Source organism: Urocampus carinirostris, chromosome 3, assembly GCF_059441175.1.
Source record: "Urocampus carinirostris isolate Australia breed hairy pipefish chromosome 3, RoL_Ucar_1.0, whole genome shotgun sequence".
Taxonomy (NCBI): Eukaryota; Metazoa; Chordata; class Actinopteri; order Syngnathiformes; family Syngnathidae; genus Urocampus; species Urocampus carinirostris.
Genome location: NC_142351.1, coordinates 38,153,125 through 38,176,210, shown reverse-complemented (window position 1 = coordinate 38,176,210; position 23,086 = coordinate 38,153,125). Strand labels below are relative to the sequence as shown.

Genomic DNA, 23,086 nt, shown 5'->3' with positions numbered 1-23,086 from the left:
AGCCTCCGCTGCTTCTGTTGATCTTCGGGAAGCGAGAATGGTTTAAATGTTGATTCAGGATCAGGTGCTGTGGGGAATGCTCCACCTTCGCTGCTTATCCTGGGAACTTCCAAGGAAGGGACTGAGGGATAAGTCGATGCCATGACTGCAAAAACTATTAAATGCTTAAATACTGGAATTGAATATTTCATTTAGGGATGCATGATAACTACAACTATGTTGTCGGCCTTATAGAACAAAAAGGCCCGATAATTGTTCAGTTGATGCCACGCAATAATATTCAATTAGCCAACAATAATCGCTACCATAAATAATATAACATTTGTATATTTTTGGGTATTTATTATATTATTATAGCTACAAATGTGTGCAGCTAAGGTAATGCATCTTGATGAGAATGAGTGATATACCTTTTTTAGCTCGCGTATGTGTGACATTCAGTATTGGAGCACTTTTGTAGAATGTTTATAAGTGTTTTTTTTTTTTTTTTTTAAATAAACACGCTCATAATTGTATGCACGTTCTGCAAAATACATGTCAGCGTTTTGGTGCTAGTAATTATATCTTGTCATTACTATTATTCCTAAAAAAGATAGTAAGTATTGAATGATTGATTGATAAAGTCATCACTACTCAAAAGTGTATGATGGTTTTAAAATAGTACACAAACAAAGAGGCACATATAAAAATAACTAGATTTGTTTTGTTTTTTTTCCCCTTAATGACAACATGTAGTAAAAAAAAAAATCACTTATCGGTCTTTAAAAGCAAGTTATCGATATTGGTAGAAAATAAAACACTTATTAGGCATGCCTATTTTCATTCATTCAATCAAACAAATTATTATTATGATCATGGTCCATAACGTTTTAGTTTTCCACCTCAATCTAAGGCCTTGAAACTTAATAGCTTATTTCCAAAATATGTATTTGTGGTATTTGATATTGGTTAAGTCGCATTTATTTTTTTAGTCCTTAAACACAGAGTGGTTACTCATACACAAAATGTTGCTTGACTAAAATGGCTGTCCCTGATTTACAATAGAAAGGGAAACAAAATTCAAATAGCCAGTTTAACTTAATGATGGAAATTTTTGTATATCAGATTGACCTCCACTTCATGAAGAAGATCCCACCTGGTGCTGAGGCCTCCAATATTTTGGTGGGCGAATTGGAGTTTCTGGAGCGCCCCGTGGTAGCTTTCGTGCGCCTGGCACCCGCCGTGCTGCTCAGCGGCCTGGCCGAGGTTCCCATCACCACCAGGTCGCCCCACTTTCTTCCTATGTTTTTTCTAGGAAAGACGATCCTTGACGGGACCCTTTTTCACTGCATTTCTCAGGTTTCTCTTTATTCTGTTGGGGCCCCTTGGAAAAGGTGCGCAGTACCACGAAATCGGACGGTCCATAGCAACCCTGATGACCGACGAGGTGAGATTTTGCGCAGCAATATTTATGAATTTTTCGCTGCCATGAGTTCAAGTTGTGCTTTGAATTACTCTCCCAAAAAACAAGTAAGCTCCGGAGGGATAAATGCAAGGCACGCTATGACGACAAGCAACATTTTCCATCCACAGTTCATCTATTTTTAGTCCCTAGTGTTGTTGTTTTTTTTCCCTCAAATTGAAAATGCATGGATGCCAACAAACATTTGACCTTCTCAGGTTTTCCATGACGTGGCATATAAAGCCAAAGACAGAAATGACCTTGTTGCTGGCATTGATGAGTTTTTGGACCAAGTGACAGTTTTACCCCCTGGAGAGTGGGATCCATCCATCCGGATAGAACCTCCTAAAAACGTGCCCTCTCAGGTAAACTCAATCCCGTTTTAATCCTATAGGAATCAAGTGTATTTGGGAGTTGATACAAAGGACAAAAAAAAGACAAAATTGTAATTAAATGAGGTGTCATCAATGTTTTGCCCGCGGTCACAAGCTAGCCCGACAAGAACAAATGAGTGGCACCCGGACCAGTTCTAAAAAAAACTAACCAGTATAGGTCACTGCGATTCTCAAGGAAATTTGACTCCTAACTGGCATGAGAAATCATTGACGGTATTGATCAATGTCTTTGAATACATGGTCAATTCTTTCCAAACTGTAATTGAAATAAGCCTCCAAATGTATACATGTAAATCACTCAGTGACCTAATACAAGCCAGGTTTTTTTGTGGCTAACCGAGCCTATTTGAATCATAATTCTTATAATTACAACATGGTAATAATATGAAATAGTAGCTACATACCAATAACTTATTTTAGAATTGCATGGTAAACTGGTAGCCCTTGCACTAATCGGTATAAAAAAGTAACTTCGAGCTTCAAAAACCATATGACCCCTGAACTAAATACATAAGAGAATTAATTAAATATTTAATTAATGAACCTGTATGTCATGTCAAGTCATGTTTATTTGTATAGCCCTTAAACACAAAGACTATTGCAAACTACAGACTATTATGACACCATCCCCTCATCTAAAACCTACTTATACATACATACTACATACTATGTAAACATATATTTCAAATTCAAAGAAAAAATATTTAATTGGAAATTAAAAACAATAACAAATATTTATATTGAACTACAAATATACAAATCAATACAAAAAGGAAAAACTTAAAAATAATCTGCGTTAGTAAAATAAAGTATTTTGAGAAGGAGACGAAAAAAATCCCCCTTCCAGGATGACTAGGCTCCAATTGATGTTGCAAAGGGATCACCAGACAATACACGCTTGTTTTGCCTGTTGGAAAAAAATATAGATCATTGGTAGTGGCTAGAAATAACTCAATGTGTTGCAAGTGTGACACAGGGAAAAAAAAACAAATGTGTCATTATTCTGCACTACAAATTCACAATAGAGAGTAACACATCCTTGTTGCGAATCAACACTGTATGATACAGGAAAAACGGAAGCTTCCCCCTCTTCCAAATGGAGTCACAGACCTTGTTGAGTCAGGAGAACATGGAGGCCATGGTGGCCCCGAGCTTCAACGCACTGGAAAGTAAGTAGAAGAAAATTGAGGAACTGGATGTAAATGATTCATGTTTTTTAATAGACATTAAAACCTCTCACATTGATTAGAATTGCATAACATCCAAGGGAACATATATTAGTATAAACAAAAAAGTACTCCGATCACATGAAGGCAGCCCGGTTCTCAAGGGCTGCCTGCTCTGTATGGTTTTCTTCTTCAACTCATTTGAATCCAATCACCAGGACTGTTAACAGGCTACTGCCATCTTGCCAACTATCTGATCATTGGAATCACCGAGATGATGAAGAGAAACCTCTTAAAACATGCAGGACATGCTGCCCTCAAGGACCGGGCTTACCACCTCTGCCTTAGATGTACAGTAGACACAATGTTGGGCGTTGACGGTGGATGCCGGGGATCTACTGTACGATGGTCCGTGCATTGATCATTTTCCTTTGACGATTGCAGAAAAAACAAAGTTTACTCCATAGTAACCTTTCCTCTTTTATTCCTGACCCTACTACAACCTTAGACAATCGTTTTTTTTCCACAATTCATCTCTATGAGTACATCTTTTGATCTTTCCAAGCTCGAAATTTGATATCCACCCAACAGCAGTGTGGGGCACATAACTAAAAAATAAGAATTGGTTACATTTACTCGTTACTTCATTCAAAAAGTAATTTGGTTACTACCCTAGATACACTAACCTGTGGAAGCAGCGAACCCGTCACATTTCTTCGCTTGCAAATGATTTCTTAGCAGAGACACTCCATATCAATTTTGTCTCTGGGCTTCAAACCACTCAAAAATCTCTTTTTTTATTTCTGTGTACTTTTCTGTGTAGACATCTTTCTTTTTTTTCTCTTTTTTTCACCAGGCATGGTGTATTGCAAACAACTTTTACAGATAAAAAGACCCAAATTTTTCACATTTTTACGGAAATTGTGTGCTCACGTTTGCCCCATTGTTGTTTCTGTGTAAGTCACACCCCCATCCCCACATGCTGCCTAACGTTTGCTACTGATGACACGCAACTAAATATGTGCATCTCGACTAAACCCGATTTCACTATTTCATTTTATAGTTGCACATTGGCTTGAGTGCGTTATATACAGTAGGGAAATCATCTCCATAAGGAGGAATTCAGCGCCCTCTTACTCCGTGCTTGAGGCGGCAATGTCGTAGCTATATTTAGTTGTCTTTGTAGGTAAATTTTAACATGCCCACACTTCAGTGGAAGGTGTCGGTTGATTGAGACACGGGGTGATGCAGTTGTAATCAGTAGTCAGAGGACACTGTAGGTCATGCTCTACATTTATTAAGTATTGGCATAATGCACCATTTAGTAACAACAGTAGAATTACCGAATTTCATTAATAACGCATTACAGTATTTATTATTCAGAAAGGTAATTGCTTTCCAGGAACGAGTTCATTCGTAAATTGTCGGTCCCAACACTGCCGACGAGTAGCCAAGCTTTGTTTCTTAAAATGCTTCTTCTCCCTCCCCAAGGCTTTTTGGCGGTTTTATCTTGGACATCAAGCGAAAGGCCCCCCACTACCTTTCCGACTACACAGATGCCCTCAGCCTGCAGTGTCTGGCTTCCTTCCTCTTCCTTTATTGCGCCTGCATGTCACCCGTCATCACCTTTGGAGGGCTTCTTGGTGAGGCCACTGAAGGACGTGTGGTAAGAAGATTTACAAAAAAAATAGACAACTAAGAATACGCAAAATTTTGGTTTTGGCCAAAAGAAAAAAAAAACAAATAAAATCTTTCCAAAGAACAATGTTGTGTTGATGTCACATCTAAGGTAAGGCGAGACACATGAAACTGGTTGTCACTCGGAATGGAGTTTGTGCATGGGCTGTTTTTTAGAATAGAATCAAATAGAGAATTTATTGTCATTGAAACATGTCAAATGCACAATCAAATTTATGGTGCAATGTAATTAACAATAACATAAAATGCCACAATGTAAAATGATAAGTAGAAGGTAAACATATATAAATAAAAAAGTATTAATGATAAAAATAAAATGTTCTATTTAACACAAGAATAAAAAGGTAAAAGTTAAAATATGTCCAGCTTTAAACAACAAGACACTGTTTTTTAAATTCGTATGTCCCAGATAAATGTAAAGTTTAGTAGACACTTAAAATAAGGAGAGAAGACATCAATAGATTTTGAACTTGCAAGAGAACAGGAAGATAAGTCAAACCTCAGCTAAGAGATTCTAATCTGTTGTGAAGGCCCTGCCTTTAACTAGTTCTTTGTATTAAACCTCCTAGGTTACAAAAGCAGATTATCCCGAAAGGGTGTGGGAATCTAAGAAGAGCAGCTTGATTGGCCGATAGTGACAATGATGTAAACAGTTTATCCATCCATCCATTATCTGCGCTGCTTATCCTCAGTAGGGTTGCGGGGGTGCTGGAGCCCATCCCATCTATCTTCGGGCAGTGGGCACGGGACACCCTGAACTGGTTGCCAGTCAGTAGCAAGGCGTAACCAGTTCATAATATTTAAAACATCAAACAACAGTACGTAAAGATATAACAATTAGCATACTGGTATCCAATTAAATCTCCTTTGCAGGTGTCCAATTTTTAAAACAGAATAAACTTATCAGTTCCTTTGCTTTTACATTTTAGTTAGCCGCTCGCCGGCTTATTTTTCCTTGCTATCACTACTGACCTAATTATCTACATTTCAGCAGTTTTGAGTCATATGACATTATGTCCATTCAGCCCCTAGGTCGATTAGTTGGTGCTAAGCTATATGCAGCTAGAGTTTAATTTACTTTTATTATAGTTTTTTGCATTACACTGTGCCAAATACTGCACATTATCATCATCAATTCTCTCTACTGCTTTTTTCTTTTCACTATTCTGTATCCTGTCCATTAAAAACTAAAACTGCAAAAATATGTACAGTACTTTAAAAAGGGAGCAAGAGTGTGCAGTGTAGCAGCTCTAAGTTGTTTATTTTCCATTACAACAGCCACTTTACTTAAACTCAAATGAATGTACTTGTTTTGTATACTTTTTCAATTTTTCACCACTTTCAGCGCATCATCTGTAACACTTTGTTGTCCAACTGGATTTTTATAAAGCACTTAAATGTATTTTTTGTTTCATAAGAGTTCGATACATATTTAAAAACAGTAGCTGGTAATAAAGGAGTCAGTTATATACTATTTAGGCAAGTCAGTGCAAATAAAGGTGCCCTGTCTAGGAAACCGTCCAACCTTTAAAAACAACGATTGTTTTTTTTTTTTCTGTGTTTTCAGAGTGCTATCGAGTCCCTGTTCGGGGCGTCCATGACCGGGATCGCCTACTCTCTTTTCGCCGGACAGCCGCTGACAATTTTGGGCAGCACTGGGCCCGTCCTCGTGTTTGAGAAGATCCTTTTCAAGTTCTGCAAGTGAGTTTATTTCTTTGACTTCATACCAAACTGGGCAAACTTTGTGATTTGTGAGTCGAAATACGGTTTGAAATTTGGCACTCACCAGATTGGACAAGGAAAAAATTGATTTATTGATTGATGGATTTTTTTATTTTGATCATCTGTCAATACAGTCTCAATAAAACCCTGTCCCTTTTTAAAACACTATATGTAATAAAATGCATTGGGGGGGAAAAAAGCATTAAAGACATTGAACTGCAATCATGAAAGCTCAGCAGTATTTTATTCACGTGACATTGGATTTTTGTAGCACGACACTTTGTTGTTTTTTTTCTTTATAAATAAAGTGTATACAAACATAAATGCAATTACAAAATACCAAAAAAGGGCAGGACCAGGAGAGAGATTGATTTGTGTCTGAAGACACAGTGTTGATCCGATGGAAAAAATATTTGCACTTTTTTTTATGATGCATTTATGAATAAATATACCATAAATGCAGACATTGTTTATGTTCTATTTTATCTTAAAATTTTCATGGATGAATTTTATCAAATTAAATTTAAAATGAGAACTCGAGGAAAAAAATATTAGTTCCCCGTTTTTAAATACTAATTTTATATTATGCATTTAAAACTCAAAATGCAATAATATTTTCATTTACAGGACATTTGATAAATATATTGATACATAAAATGTAAGTTTTAGATCAGGGGATGTCTGTGGTTTGCAATAATCTGTGGTCTGTGGAGCCCTTTGAGACTCTTTCTGATTAAGGGCTATACAAATAAACATGACTTGACTTGACTTAAAATTAATCCATCCATCCATCCACTTTCTGTGCCGCTTATCCGCGCTAAGTTCACAGGGATGCTGGAGCCCATCGTATTTGATAGGCATTAAAAATACTCAAAAGCTTTTAATGCATGACTTTTGACAAATATCTTCATACAAAAAACTACAATGACCAATACAATACAGATGCAGTAGAATGTACATTAAGAATTACATTAAAATTACACTTACATTGTTTTAATATTGACTATTGGCGGAGAACTGATTTGCAAAAAATATACATTTTATAGAAGGGACACTGGGGACAAGAGTGGCGCCAAAACAATAAAATAAAATTGGTATTACTCTTGTAACTTTTTGTTTTGCAGGCCAGATTAAATAGCCTGGCGGGCCCTTATGTGGCTTGCGGCCTGTTGTTTGCCCGGCGCGGCTTTATACTTCATTGAATGATTTTTTGGGGGGGCTGCTGTTTTTTAACCTTTTTCAGGGATTACGGCCTTTCCTACTTGTCCTTGAGAGCTTGCATTGGCCTTTGGACGTCTTTCTTCTGTCTATTGCTGGTGGCCACAGATGCTAGCTCGCTGGTTTGCTACATCACACGCTTCACAGAAGAGGCTTTTGCAGCGCTCATCTGCATCATCTTCATCTACGAAGCCCTAGAGAAGCTCATCCACCTCGGCGTGCACTATCCCATCAATAAAAACAACGATCTTCTAAAGCTCACGCAATATTCGTAAGTGCAGATAAAGTGCAGAAGAACTTACATGAAACTGTTCTGAGGTGGGGATCGTGAGGTGAAGTTGCCATCTGGCGGGGTACAAAAATCTTTGGTAATGCACAGCTAATGCATCTTACCCCTGGTGTTCTCAAGATAAAAACTGTAAAATGACAATGTATTAAAATATATTTGTTGATGATTAAAAAAATATTATAAATGATAAATCATGTAATGGATAACATTTTTTAAATTTCTTTGGGTATGACATGACAAGCTAGTATAGTGGGGTTAGTAGGTGAATACAGAATGAGGTATGAGACAGAGAATTAAAATACTCCTTGGTAAGGGTAATGATGCGTTAACCTTGTTTGTTTTTCTTGATCATTTTAAGCTTCGGTTCCATGTTTTTGCTTCTGTCTTAAGCATCTTTGCAAGTCTTGGGACCCATAAATAAACAAGATCAGAGATAGGCAAACTATTTGAGTCACGAGTCACATTGTGCTAAAAATTCTTGCAGATTGGCCGGGACGGGATGGAAAAAAAGGCTGATTTTTTTTTTTTTTTTTGCCTATGCCGATGTCTCAAATACAATACCATGGCAAATAGATGAGGAAAAAAAGATATCATAGGCCTATCCATTTTTTCTTGTTTGCATTTACATACACATGTTCTTTTGAATTGTATATCTGTTTATGAATCGACTGTTTCATCCAATTACTTTTGAGACACGCGTCATTAAAGCAAGGTCTTTTTGTAAGACCCACATTTGATCATGTGCATTGACAATTTCAAAAAACATTAGGGCTAGTTCTGAAATGATATTTGAATGACGTTTGATAGAAATCTCAATTAAAAAAAAGGAAATGAAAAAAAAAACATTCAGTGCAGATTCAGTGCAGATAAATATAGCAGGCTATTTTATATATATATATATATATATATATATATATATATATATATATATATATATATATATATATATATATATATATATATATATATATATATATTAAACATTCTGACATGTTTTTTGCCCCCGGGCTTTGGTGTGCCTTACCAATGCATGAGCCTTGTTTGTATCTCTTTATTTCATCTTCTGATAAACACTGTATAGTGTAAATTTTGCACGTTTTTTGGGCATGTGAAATAAGTTGTTGCTGATGTCATATGGTGGGAAAAATACCATACTGACGGCCCAAAAACCCCCCACAGTATTCCACATCCTGTTACAAAGTGTAACATGAAAACATTGTAAGGTATTGAGGCAGTAATCCGAAGGTGTATTGTATTATGGAACTAAAAAATTATATAGAAGAATTATTTTGATGGTTTTTGTTGTATTCCGTAGCTGTATTTGCGTGGAGCCCAGAGATCCTAGCAACAAGACTCGGCTGTTTTGGCAGAAGAATAATATCACAACCTCTGAAGTTAACTGGACCATGTTGGATGTTAAGGTGAAGCATATTTAAAATCACTTTACTCAGTTTACTTTAGAAAAGAATATCAAAAGATATATTCTTATCTTTAAAAAAATGTGCTGTAAACCTTTTCTGTGTGTACGTTCATTCAAAGTTACAGTGACTTTAGTATGTATTTAAATCATCAGTCTCTAAATCTCATACATGTCAACCTCAGCCAATTGACCCCTGCATTAATAGTTGCAACTTCCCTCATAAATTGATCGTAATCCTTATAAACACAACGCGGCACCTATTCACTCACAGCAAGACAGACTATGAAGAATACCACGACAATATAAGCATTCTACGATGATGTTGTTTGCTACCAGTAACCGATACACTCCGGATAATAGCGCAAATGGGTAAGAAGAGATTGTCTTAATGTATTTTTTCCTCTATAAAAATAGTTCTGTGGTTCACACAATGTGAACTGATCAAGAAACATGAATTACGGTTGACGCAATACGATTGGCCCACTATCATCCTCACTTTGTCCTTTGGTGCCAGTAGGAGTGCGAAGATCTACATGGTGACTTTGAGGGGTCGGCCTGCGGCCCTCACGGCCCTTACATCCCTGATGTCCTCTTCTGGTGCGTGGTCCTCTTCTTCTCTACTGTCTTCATGTCTGCTTTCCTCAAGGAGTTCAAAACCAGGCGCTACTTTCCTACCAAGGCAAGTATTAGTTTAGCCAACTACTGGATGTCTGATATGGTTTTATGTAAACGTGCTATTTGTCTTCAGGTGCGGGCCATCATCAGTGATTTTGCCGTCTTCATCACCATCCTCACCATGGTTTTGGTGGACTATGCTTTGGGCATTCCCTCACCGAAGCTGCAAGTTCCTAACAAGTTCAAAGTGAGTTTTATCTGTGCTATTGTAACCTCCCTTAGGATATGTGCACATTGCCCCTAGGTTTGCAGGAGCTGTGAGTAAGCAGCAACCGAATAATAAAAAATAAACTTTAGTAACAACTTTGAAAATGTACAACAACACAATTTTACACAATATTTAATATCCAGCCCAAAATGAAAAAAAGGAAATTGGATGATTATTTTGTTAAAATTGTTCTACAAAAAGTTCAGATGAGCTATTTTCTAAACCACTCTAGTGAATTTCTGGTTATCCCTCCAAATGAATACTTCAGGTTTCCAAAATACAATACAATTTTACTTAATGGTAACCGGATACAAGCGACTGAAATGAGTTTCCTCTGTGTAGATCTACTGCTCCTCCGCATTGAGAGGAGCCAGTTGAGGTGGCTCGGGCATCTGATAAGGATGCCTGCTGGACACCTCGCTCGGGAGGTGTTCCGGGCACGTCCCACCGGCAGGAGGCCCTAGGGTTGACCCAGGACACGCTGGAAAGACTATGTCTCTAGGCTGGCCTGGGAACGCCTCGGGATCCCGTCGGATGAGCTGAAGGGAGTGGCTGGGGTTAGGGACGTCTGGGCTTCCTTGTTAAGGCTGCTGCCTCCGCAACCCAACCCCGGATAAGCGGAAGACAATGGATGGATGGATGGACTTAATAGCAAATTTATATAGCGCTTTTTAACTCACTAAAGACTCAAAGTGCTTTACAATGTGCTTCACACTTACTCGTTCACACGCACACTGATACGCAGCCACGCAAAGGGGATTAGGGGTTCAACTTGGAGGAGCAGGGGATCGAACCTGCAACCTCTCCGTCCCAAAACAAGCGCTCTCCCTCTCGAGTCCTGACCCACTTTTTAAAGCAAAACACAAATAAATACTGATTCAAAATAGATTTAAAACTCTTGCTAACTGCTTTTTTCAGGCCGGTTGCATGTTCTGTATTTTCTGGAATATAAGGTGCACCCAAAAAGCCCAATTTGGTCAGAAAGTTCTAAGTCCACATTATAACCTGGTGTGAAAAATATGGTGTTTGCAAGCCCAGAAAAAGTTCATGCATCTTTATTCTCAAGCTAAGGACAAATCTTTATTAGTGCCTGAACTTTTTTTCTAGCCAACCCGAGACGACCGTGGTTGGATTATAAACCCGGTGGGCCCCAACCCTTGGTGGACCACCATTATCACCTTCATCCCCTCCCTGCTGTGCACCATCCTCATCTTCATGGACCAGCAGATCACGGCTGTTATCATCAACAGGAAGGAACACAAACTAAAGGTGAAGCACCCCGATCTTTCCGAAAGAGTACCTAGACTCAAACCTTCCCTTGTGGTCTTCGGACCTTTCAGAAAGGGTGCGGCTACCACCTGGACCTGTTTGTGGTGGGGGTGATGCTTGGCGTGTGCTCGGTGATGGGCTTGCCGTGGTTTGTGGCCGCCACCGTGCTATCCATCTCACACGTCAACAGCTTGAAGTTGGAGTCTGAGTGCTCGGCGCCTGGAGAGCAGCCCAAGTTCCTTGGAATACGAGAGCAGCGCTTCACGGGACTCATGATCTTCACACTCATGGGATGCTCTGTTTTTATGACTTCCATGCTCAAGGTTGGGAAAATCTTAGTTTGTGAGAGGGAGTTCAGGAGAGTTCACAATTTTGGCTTTTGATTGTAGTTCATCCCGATGCCGGTGCTGTATGGAGTGTTCCTTTACATGGGGGCATCGTCACTTCGAGGCATCCAGGTGTGATGAGAACGTTTTTAGACTTTTTGTTGTTGTGTAATACAAGAATGACTATAAATATAATTATCTTGTTATAGATGGATAGATATGCATTTTCTTTATTGAAAGTGATCTGGCAAACTTCTCTAAATGACTGTCAAGCTAATTTTGCTAATTGGCTATCAAGATTATTTTCTAAATGGCTAACAAGCAAACTTTTCTGAATGACTAGCAGGAAAATTTCATGAGTTTGCTAGCAAGATAATGTTGGAAAATGCATAGCCATCAAACTTTGCTCAATGACAAGCTAGCATAAAAACTTTGCTTAATGACGAGCAAGTAAATTAGAAAATTTACCAAAACGGCTAACTAGCGAACTTTGCTAAATGGCTTGCTTGCAAACTTTGCTAAATGTGTAGCAACTGATCTTTGCTAAATGATTAGCAAGCTATCAAGTGAATGTTGCTAAATGGCCAGCTAACAAATGTGGCTATGCGAGTAGCTACCAAACTGTGTTAAATGGTTAGCAGGCAAAACCTCGCCTAATGGCTTGTAAGCAAATTTAGCTCAACTGCAAGCTAGTAATTTTGATTATTGGCTAGCTAGTAAACGTTGCTTAATGGGTAGCTCCCAAACTTCGCTAAATAGCAAGCTCGCAAACTTTGCCAAATTTCCAGGTGATGTACTTCCCTAAATGCTTGCTAGCATACCGGTAAATGTGTCTTTAGCGACCTTTGCGAAATGGATAAGTAACTAGCTAGGAGAATTTGTTGGGAAGCTAAATAGCCAGGAAGCGACAGATATCAATGTCATGTCTTTGAGTAGTTGATGTTTTGGGGAAAAGAAGACTAACCGTAACAGATTTTTCCATGTGCAGTTCTTCGACCGCTTGAAATTGTTCGGCATGCCAGCCAAACATCAGCCCGACTTCATTTACCTGCGCCACGTTCCACTGAGGAAGGCGCACCTCTTCACCATCATCCAGCTCAGCTGTTTGGTGCTGCTTTGGGTCATCAAGACATCAAGGGCGGCGATCGTTTTCCCTATGATGGTAAGAATAATACTTCAAATATCTTCAGGGATGACGCCGATGATTGATTTGTGTGAATATTTTGTCAAAGGTGTTGGCCCTGGTGTTCATCCGTAAACTGCTGGACTTTATCTTCACTAAGCGAGAACTGAGCTGGTTGGATGACTTGATGCCCGAGTGGAAGAAGAAGAAGCTTGAAGATGCTGCACAGGAGGTGTGCCGTGATGCATGATGACTATTTGAAGTTGTATAGAGTTCTAAGATGAATGTGATTCCTTTAGAATTGAAATCAATGTTGGCGCATCTGGAGATTGGTATTTCGCCTTTGGCATCAGGTGTGCCGGGGCAGTTTTTGAGGGAAAACAGCGCAGTATCGAACATGTTAGATCATTTCGGCACTCAGTTACCTATTTCCTCCCATGTGCAGGGCAAATTGGGAAAAAGGCGAGCTGCTCTTTTTCTCAATGCTTGCGCTCTAAAAACAAAACAAAACACTGTGGTGATGTATGGAAGCATTTCAAATACCCTTTGCGGTAGATAAATTAGTTCAAGAGTTTCTCAACTTTTTTTTATCCCAATGTCTTGATAAAAATGAGTAATTTCCCCTTTTTAAAATAGGTGAAATTATTATGAAGCATTCATTGACAGCATAAAGTTATTCTAAATATTTGTGGTCACAATGGCTCAGTAGAAAATACCGGTTATTAGTTTTGGTTAGCAGTTCTGCTGCAATTGTGGATATAACTTTGATAACTTTTTTTCAAATTTTCCTATATTTCGTTTTTGTCTTGCAGAAAAATAAGACAACATTTGTTTTCTTCTAGGGCCATTTTCTTTCTTTTCCTAATATAGTCAAGTCATATTTATTTAAAAACCTCAATCACAATTCCACCTGACTGAAACTAACACGAGAGGGCAAGGAATAACTAGAAACAAGATACAGCAAAATAAGATTTTTAAAATTCAAATAAATAAATTTGTCTGCAAATGTTTATTTTACTTGTTTTATTGTTATTTTTTAAAGTCTGAACTCAAACAGCTTCGTTTAACAAAATAGGTTATTAAATAGATGCCTTTGTTCTTCCTTAGGGCCCGGTCACACAGCCGTTTGCGGCTGAATCACGGCCAGAAATTTCTGCCTGTGAGGCGGACGCTATTGGACGCTTTGAGATCGCCATACAGACGAGATACAGCAGTGCTTAACACGCGGTCGGAAATTCACGCGCGGGTGGCAGCGCGAAAAAGTGTTGCGCTGCTCAATACTTTAGAGCACGGGTACACAGCCTTTCACCGGCGTATCGAGGCTGAATCACGGCCGGAAATTTCTGGCCGTGAAGCAGACACTGTTGGGCGCTGTTGGACGCTTAGAGACCGCCATATAGACGAGATACAGCAGTGCTTTACTCGCGGTTGGAAATTCACACGCGGTTGGCCGCGCGAAAAAGTTTTGAGTTGCTCAAAACTTTGAACACGTGTTAACCGCGGGCGGCACACGAGGTAATGACGCGGAAATGACGCGGAACGACGTGCTCTGGCCGCGGCCAGGGCGTGGTTACACATGGGTAGGACGGGAAATTTCAGCGGGCAATCGTGGGTGGAGCATGGTAATAGCATGTTCTGCGCCTGTATCGCGGTGTTATTACGTGAAATTAGCGTGTTACGCGTGTGACGGTCAAACGCCTTTCTCCGCGTATATACAGCGCGATTTGCCGAGCACACGTCAGTTGTGCTCGAGACGTCAAGGGGTGGAAATGGATCCCCGTCACCGTAGTGACCTCGTCTTAATCCATTTTTATTTCTTGACATTTATTTTCATTTCATAACAAGATAATAAAATCAAAATGAAAAACTATTACAATAATCACATATTGGCTTCTTCGGTGCCATAGCTTGAAATCTTGATCTTCACGGGACTGTGTCTTGAGCGGTTATGATTTCTACAGCCCGGTGTTATGCCGAGAAATACATCCCTGCCGAGATTTGCATCCCCTCGCTAATACAACCACTTTTACCTCGTTTTATCTCACTTTTATATCACTTTTAGGGTATGTAATGGCGAACATATAACCAAAACCACTTCGTCTTGCATTTGTTGGGAATCTAATACAACTTCAACCATTCCGTCTTTGTTTTGTTTTGAACGTAATCGAACGGTAATGCACACCGTATATAAATCCTCCCCCCCTCGCGTGAACACGCATTCTGCTGCGCTTCCAACAAAAGCGATCGTATTCTATATAAAACGCTTATTAAAACAATAAAGCGAGCTAATTATAAAAATTGGGAGATCCTAGTCTATATAACGCGTTTATTTAAACAATAAAGTGCGATCGTATTCTACAAAATGCGTTTGTTAACGCGGATGAAAAAGTCACCAACGTCAATGCACGCTTCCAACAAAAGCGATCGCAGCAGAATGCACGTTCACGCGAGGGGCGGGGGGGGGCTTTTGCGTAGGAGTCGGATTTGGGCACACCGACGGCTCGGGAGCTTTTATACCTGTGGTCCACACGAGAAAATGACGCGGAAATGACGCGATGAGGAAGCAGAACAGTCGCCGGCGTCTGTTTTGCGGGCATACCACCGATGAACAGCGGGTTGGCCAATTTTGCGCATTTTCCATTGCGGACAACCACGGGCAAAAAAAACCCGCAAAATTTTACCCGCGATACAGACGCAAACGGCTGTGTGACCGGGCCCTTATCAGCAGATTATCCATGTATAAAAAGAAAAGAAATCGTAAACTGCTGCCATAAAATTAATTAAAATGAACAATTTGTTGTGGCACAATTGATACAGTCTCACAGCACACTCATGCTTGAAAAACAGTGACCTAGACAATTTGGAGTAGAGCTGAAAACAGCTTTTGGTTTGTGGAGGGTTGCAACAGAGGCATTCTGCAATCAATGGCGTCGATCAACACATTCTCCAGGCTAATTGGCATCAAAATTTTGACTCTTCCTTAAGGAGGAACACAGTATCATCGTGGAAGAAGAAGGCATTGTACAGGTTCCACTTGAGGCACACTACAAGTAAGTTGAAAAGTCATTCTTTCGGTCTTCATCATTTCAATTAGAATTGTATTCCTTTTTTGTTCCTAGGGGTGACCCCGCTACAGTGAACATCACGGACGAGATGTCCAAAGGCTCTTTTGGAAATGTTTGGAAAAGTGTCAATCCCGTGGAAAAGGAACCGGTTGCCAAAAGGTAAGAATTCCAAAATTACATTTACTGTTTGACGTTAAGATGACACATTTTAAAGCCCCTGTATGCATTATATAGCAACCCCGGGTAGGGTAAAAATACTTCATTCATTTAAATAAAACTGTCTTGATTAAAATAATGAGCAAAACACATGTACTAAAGACTCTTAACTTAAGACATTCTATTTATATCAAACAACTTCAGACATCCTTTGAAGGAGTTGACATGTTTGGCCGCCATTTTACTACTACGGAAAACCAAATGAGCATTTTGAAAATGTAGCATGAACTCAGTTCTGTTTTAGCTCTTCACGGCCACTTGCTGCAGATGGCTCTTTTTCCCCACTGTTTCCTTCTCTAGCTACTCATGTTAGCCACTTGCCTCGCCGCTAGCTAATAATGTTATCGTTAACCGCTACTGCTTTGCCTTTAGTGTCATAGCTGGCAAACGGACATCTCTTAAGTTCCACGATTAGAACATTTTTTAAATTTTTCCACTCATGTTAGCCACTTAGCTGCAGGGTATGGCTCGCTGCTGTTGTGATTTTACTGTGAGTTTACTGCAGAGGTGGGTAGAGCAGCCAAAAAATTTACTGAGATAAAAGTATTGTTACTTAAGAATAATATGACTGAAGTACAACTAAAAGTAGTCATCCAAAATATTTACTTTAGTAAAAGTAAAAAAGTACTTGTGCTGATGTACTGAGTAACTGTAGCAACATCTTATTTATTGATTTTTTTCAATCAGATCATCAAATCATCAAAGTCCATCTTATGAACAAGAAATCACATTTAACTTCAAATATTGAAGGTGCCTGCGCGGGTTTCCAGCTTCCTCAAACGTTTCAAGAACATGCATGTCAGGTTAATCGGCTGGACCAAATTGTCCCTATTTGTGAATGAGCGAGTAAGTTGGATGTCTCTGTGTGCCCTGCGATTGGCTGGCATCCAGTTCAGGGTGTCACCTGCCCACTGCCAGAAGATAGCTGGCATGGGCTCCGGAACCCCGGTAACCCTACTGAGGATAAGCGGTGCAGAAGAGGGGTGGATGGATGAAGCGTATCCATCTGGCTTCCATAGTTTGTCTTTTTCCAATGCATACACTCATATACTCACACACTGTCACTTAAAACTTTATAGAGAGCAATGATTTATCCCTGCGCATTGTTGACCTCCTCTTAGTTATTCCTACAAACGTAACCAAGCAAAAAGAATATTTGATTGTCGGCATGTTCCGCACAATTACACGGCGGTAAATAAAATATGCATTCTGTGACCTTGCACATTTTTCCCTGAAGCAAACATGACTTTTTGCGAAACCCTTGTCCTCATTGTTTGTCCAGCCAGTAGACTAACATAGAATGTCCTGCATTGCCTCCCTCTGCCTCATTCCACACATCAAGCTCCCCTTCCTAACCTCAGAAGTTGAGAAGCCAAAGGTGAGTCTTGTCCGTTTGCTTGGTGACCATTTGGAATAGATGAAAAGTTTTTATTTGTAAATCTCCATTTGAAAATGTTGCCTCGGCAAGCACGCTACATGCTGTCTGTGCATTTGTATCTACAGTGGGAGATTAGTTTAACAATAGTTAAAAATGGCCGTTATTGTTTTTTTTTGCATGGTTAAATAAAAAGTCAACACACATTTCATTTTTTTTTTTTAAATATGTTTTTTTTTTTGGCTGTTATTTTGCACAAAATTAAGAAATACTATCCAACAGGTCATAGCCACGTACCAGCGCAAGTTTTAGCTGAATTCCAACATTGCCAGCTAACCAATACCGGAGCATCATAAGTGCTTACCCTTCATTGCAAAAAGTGATTCGAAAAAATTGGAAAGAACATTAAAAATAAACATTATCATAATACTGGAAGGCAGCACGGCGGAGCAGTGGTTAGCGCGTGTGCGACACAGTTCTTAGGTCTTGGGAACCTCCTGTGTGGGTTCAAATCCAGCTACCGGACTTAGTTTGTATGTTCTCCCCGTGCTTGCGTAGGTTTCCTCCGGGCACTCCGGTTTCCTCCCACATTCCAAAGACATGCATTTCAGCTGGATGGGCCGGTCCAAATTGTCCCTAGGTGTGAATGAGTGAGTGAGTTGTCTGTCCCTGTGTGCTCTGCGACTGGCTGGCAACCAGTTCAGGGTGTCCCGTGCCTACTGCCCGAGGATAGCTGGGATGGGCTCCAGCACCCCCCGCGACCCTACTGAGGATAAGCGGTGCGGTGGTCTGCATTAGTAAAAACGGTTGGAAATATTCTGAAATAGGAAGTAAGTTACGTATACAAATATCAGTAGTGGATAAATAAAGGTATTGGATTATTAGAATTAGAAAAACATGTTAAAAATACGCATAAAAAAGCAAAATCATTCAGTACATTGCATTATAGCATATTGTATGATGACTAGTATTATTTTATTGTTAGTAGTGTTGGTTCATATTTTAAAATGGGAAATCTATTACATGTAGAAATAACACTAGGGGATCATAAAGGGATTGAATCAATACAATTAATTAGAATATGGAAAAATATACTTAAATATGCCAAATATTCTGGCATTTCTTATGTTTTTGTTTATTCCCTTTTTATATTACTGATATATACTGTATAAATACCACCGCGACGCTAGTGAGGATAAGCGGGAATAAGCGGTGACTTATCTAGAGAAGATCTGTGTGGTAGAGTGGGCCAAGATCCCTCCTGCAGTGTGTGCAAACCTGGTGCAAGACTACAGGAAACGTTTGACCTCTGTAAAAGCAAACAAAGGCTACTGTACCAAATATTCATTTTGATTTTCTCAGGTGTTCAAATACTTATTTTCAGCTTTATCACACAGATAAATTGTTAAAAAATCATGCATTGTGATCTCTGGATTTTTCTTTTTAGTCTATCTCTCTCACAGTGGACATGCACCTACGATGAAAATTTCAGAACCCTCCATGATTTCTAAGTGGGAGAAATACCAAAATAGCAGGGTGTTCAAATACTTATTTTGTTCACTTTTCTTTTCTCTCTCTCTCTCTCTCTCTCTCTCTCTCTCTCTCTCTCTCTCTCTCTCTCTCTCTCTCTCTCTCTCTCTCTCTCTCTCTCTGTGTATATATATATATATATATGTATCCTATTTTTCCATTGTCGTGCATGTGCTGCTCACAACCACTAGGAAGCATGTTTGCATGAAATTGAATTGTCTTAGAACTTGCTTCTTTGAAAACTCTTTTAAATGTGCTATCCCTGCGGTGTGTCTTGGGCAAGTACATCCTAGTGCGCCCATCTCTTGGCCAACAATGTCTTCTCTGATATTCAAAAAGTGTTTCCTTTCCTTTCAGTTTACCCAAAAAAGTTGAAAAGCGCCACAAACGTCGACGACACAACAAGAGCTTGGACCGGGAGACAAGTTTGTGATGACACACACTCTGACGTCCGTTTTACTCGTCGGAAAAAAAACAAAAAAAACTGTGCCACACTCCACCTTCTTTGTACTGTGAAACACTTTGACTTTTATTTGCGTTTTTTTGTTACGCGTGTCGTGCGCTACCTGTGAAATGTAAGCTAAGCGACGATGTCATTTGTGTGACACCAGCAGCAAAACGTAAAGACACCTTTGGAACAATATTTAATCGTACTTTCTTAGTTTGGCTACTCCCTCCAATCCTGCCTCAGACAAACGCATAAATCAAATGTGATAGTAGAATTTAGCATTTGTGTGAAAAGTGTGTCGAAAGCAAATGTTTTAGGAGGGAACATATTTAATCTCATATATATTCTGTGTATTGACATTATTTGTGGTGTTTTTTTCTTCTCTTTGTTCATCGTTGCTAATCTTTTGAGGGGCTTTTAGAAAAACCTGAAACACTGTCCGGATGTCACTTGCATTGGACCTACCGTGTCTTCTGTGTTGAGTTGCCGTTCATTTTTATTTTCTTTCAAGGGAAACTTGAAATACTTCGTACGGTGCATGTGTCAAAAGGTTCATAAATAAGTCATAATTCATGAGTTCATCAATAGTCGATAAACATATTCTCGGAATGTGATAAGTCATTGAACAGGCGATTTTGTGATGATATCCTTTACGAACTGTTGATTTTTTGTTTATCGCATTGATGATTTACAACCGTTTAGACAACAGCGGCAGACTTACTGTCTCTGACACTGTGTGATATTTGACCACCAGATGTCACTGTATTGTGCAGTACACCCGAAAACGAGTGCTTCAAAGCACAAGGAAGAACAAAAACTATGGAGACTCAAAGTGAATAGATTGCAATGTTTTTTTTTCTTTTCTTTTTTGTTTTGCAGCCTTTTTTGGGACAAAAATAGTTCACTCTTAAAGGGACAGTGTGTAATATTCAACCACTAAATTTCACCTGACTTTAGTACAACTAAAATGAGCACTAACAGCACAAGAAAGAACACAAACAATCAAGACTCAAAGTAAACAGATTTTTGTTCTTTGTGCAGCCTTTTTTTAGGATAGAAATAGTTCACTCTTAAAGGGACAGTGTGTAATATTCAACCACTAGATTTCCCCACACTGTGTAGTACAACTGAAAACAAGTGTTCAGACACACAAGGAAGAACACAAACTAAGGAGACTCAAAGTGACCAAATTGTACAGTTTTTTTTTCTTTTTTTTGTGTGTGCGTCCTTTTTTAGGATAAAACAGCTCACTCTTAAACGGACAGTGTAGTATGGTGTAGTGTAACCGAAATACGAGTGCTACTAAGCACAAGGAAGGATACAAACTACGCAGACTCAAAGTGACCAAACCATTTTTCTTATTTTTCTAGAATAGAGTAGTTTAATCATAAAGGGACACTGTAACGTTTGATCACTGCACATCACCGTATTGTGTCATTCAGCCAAAAACAAGTGCTACATAGGACAAGGAAAAATACAAACTACGAATACACTGTTTCCTCAAACCTTTTTGGGATTGAATAGTTCAATTTTAAAGAGACAGTCTGTAATATTGGACCACTACATGTAGCTGTATTGTGTGGTTCAACCAAAAATAAGTGCTACATTTCACAAGGAAGAACACAACCTACGGAGACTTAAAGTGACCAAATGACACTATTTTTCCTCTCATTTTTAAAGTATAGAATAGCTCAATCTTAAAAGGATGGTGTGTAACATTCACTACTAGAAGTTGCTGTATGGTGGAATACAACAGAAGTAACACATGATTAATAGTTTTGCTGTAACTTCGAGTTTTACGTGCCTCACCTATAGGTAACTGACATAATTGCCGGCAATCTTGCTGCTACGGTTACCCCAAAAGAACAAAAACCTGAAAAAGACTGGGCAAAAAACGAGAAGAAATATTTGGATTCTGGTTTGAGTTTCTGTATTTTACAGTCCTCCTGGCGCTTTTTAGCACTTGTTTTCAATTGCCCAACACGATACAGCGACATCTAGTGGCCAGATGATACACACGGTCTCTTTAAAGAGACCATTAGTACATCTAGGATGCAATAATATGTTCTGCAATGGGTCGCCTGTAATATGAGTTGAATTGTTTTAACAATGTATAATAGACACTATATTTTATTGAGTGTTACTAATATACTGTATTACTTAACCGATGTCTAAGTAGGCATTTTTCCCGATGTGGATGTTTCTTTCCCGATGCCTGGCGTTTCTCTAAATGCTAACTAATTATAGGTCAAAATTATATCAATATCATCTATTTTGGCTGCAACTGCGTGTATTCTATTTATTTGATTTTTGCCTTAAATTTTGCTGGATCGATTTTCAATTTTGTCGCTAAACTGTGGTTGAATGAGGAGGACTCAAACCAGAGTGTCAAGAAAAATGTGAATAAATGTACACAAACGTATACATCAATGTTTCTTTTTGCGTTTGAATGTCTGCAAGGTCAACGTGGGTCACAAAAATACTTTGCTGTCCGTACAGTGTAGGTAAAACTTTTTTTTTTGCATATTCATGACTGTGTTATACCGCCCCGTGGTGGCCAAACTTCATACAACAGATGGTGTCACAATGAATCGATTGAGCTCCTCAACAAAGGACTGAACAATGCCAAAATATGACCGGGTGTTAACATATGTTGGCCGGGAGAGGGACGGGCACCACCAGGCTGTACTTGCCGAAGAGAACCAATTAAACAGAAAAATAATTAGAATTGAAAGTAAAGAATATGTTTATAGCATTTTTTTTAATAAATACAAAAATATATCAAATTTTGCCTTAAACTTTGCTGAGTTGACATTTCCGATTTGTCGTGATACTGTATCTTTGTGAGTCGTGTATTTAATGTATCTCAACATACAAAAAACTATACTTAATTTCTATTTTTGCATTGAGAAACCTGAGAAAACAAGACAAAAGACTGGAGTCACAAAATTAGTACAGATTTGGTCAAAATTTTAATTCAAAATCTCCTTTTTGCGTTTGCATAACTGACACAAGAAACCAGTCCAAATCCCTAAATTAGGACCCAAAATGGCAATATAATAAAATGGGGGATTGGAAGATAATTTTATATATATATATAATTTTATATATATATATATATATATATATATATATATATATATATATATATATATATATATATATATATACGTTTGTAATGTTTTTGTTTTTATTCGATAAATAATTACTCTGCCTTAAACGTTGCTGGATTAATTTTCTAATTTGTCGCCAAAATACCTTTGTGACTTTTTTTAAACTTATAAAATGGTACACAAAAATATATGTGACTTCAATGCCTATTTTTGCATTGTAACGCCCGGTGGGATAAAAACTGGAGTGACAAACGTACTTGCAGTACAAATTTTGTAACTCTTCTTTTGTGCGCATTCATGATTGTGTTCTACTGCCCCACGGTGGCCAAGCTGCACACAACAGACTAGTCGCAATAAACGAATGAATGAATGAATGACACAAGTATAAC

At 38.7% G+C, this 23,086-nt stretch overlaps 1 protein-coding gene across 4 annotated transcripts in view; it reads left to right on the top strand.

The window, feature by feature from the left end:
- The window catches only part of LOC148369617 (sodium-driven chloride bicarbonate exchanger-like), a 47,115-nt gene extending 25,107 nt beyond the window's left edge, over positions 1–22,008 (top strand). For 3 of the 4 annotated variants that reach the window (XM_088331722.1, XM_088331721.1, XM_088331723.1), the window contains 18 exons: positions 1,105–1,262; positions 1,339–1,426; positions 1,660–1,806; positions 2,905–3,005; positions 4,494–4,668; positions 6,268–6,401; positions 7,666–7,911; positions 9,245–9,350; positions 9,867–10,028; positions 10,098–10,211; positions 11,340–11,501; positions 11,573–11,824; positions 11,891–11,959; positions 12,816–12,989; positions 13,060–13,182; positions 15,936–16,000; positions 16,070–16,174; positions 19,494–22,008. In XM_088331722.1, the coding sequence (XP_088187848.1) occupies positions 1,105–1,262; positions 1,339–1,426; positions 1,660–1,806; positions 2,905–3,005; positions 4,494–4,668; positions 6,268–6,401; positions 7,666–7,911; positions 9,245–9,350; positions 9,867–10,028; positions 10,098–10,211; positions 11,340–11,501; positions 11,573–11,824; positions 11,891–11,959; positions 12,816–12,989; positions 13,060–13,182; positions 15,936–16,000; positions 16,070–16,174; positions 19,494–19,569 (2,457 nt within the window). In that variant the 3' untranslated portion in view covers positions 19,570–22,008. Of the gene's footprint in view, positions 1–1,104; positions 1,263–1,338; positions 1,427–1,659; positions 1,807–2,904; positions 3,006–4,493; positions 4,669–6,267; positions 6,402–7,665; positions 7,912–9,244; positions 9,351–9,866; positions 10,029–10,097; positions 10,212–11,339; positions 11,502–11,572; positions 11,825–11,890; positions 11,960–12,815; positions 12,990–13,059; positions 13,183–15,935; positions 16,001–16,069; positions 16,175–17,573; positions 17,610–19,493 lie in introns of all 4 variants that reach the window. The other variant, XM_088331724.1, reaches the window with a different exon arrangement.
- Positions 22,009–23,086: the final 1,078 nt, after the last annotated feature.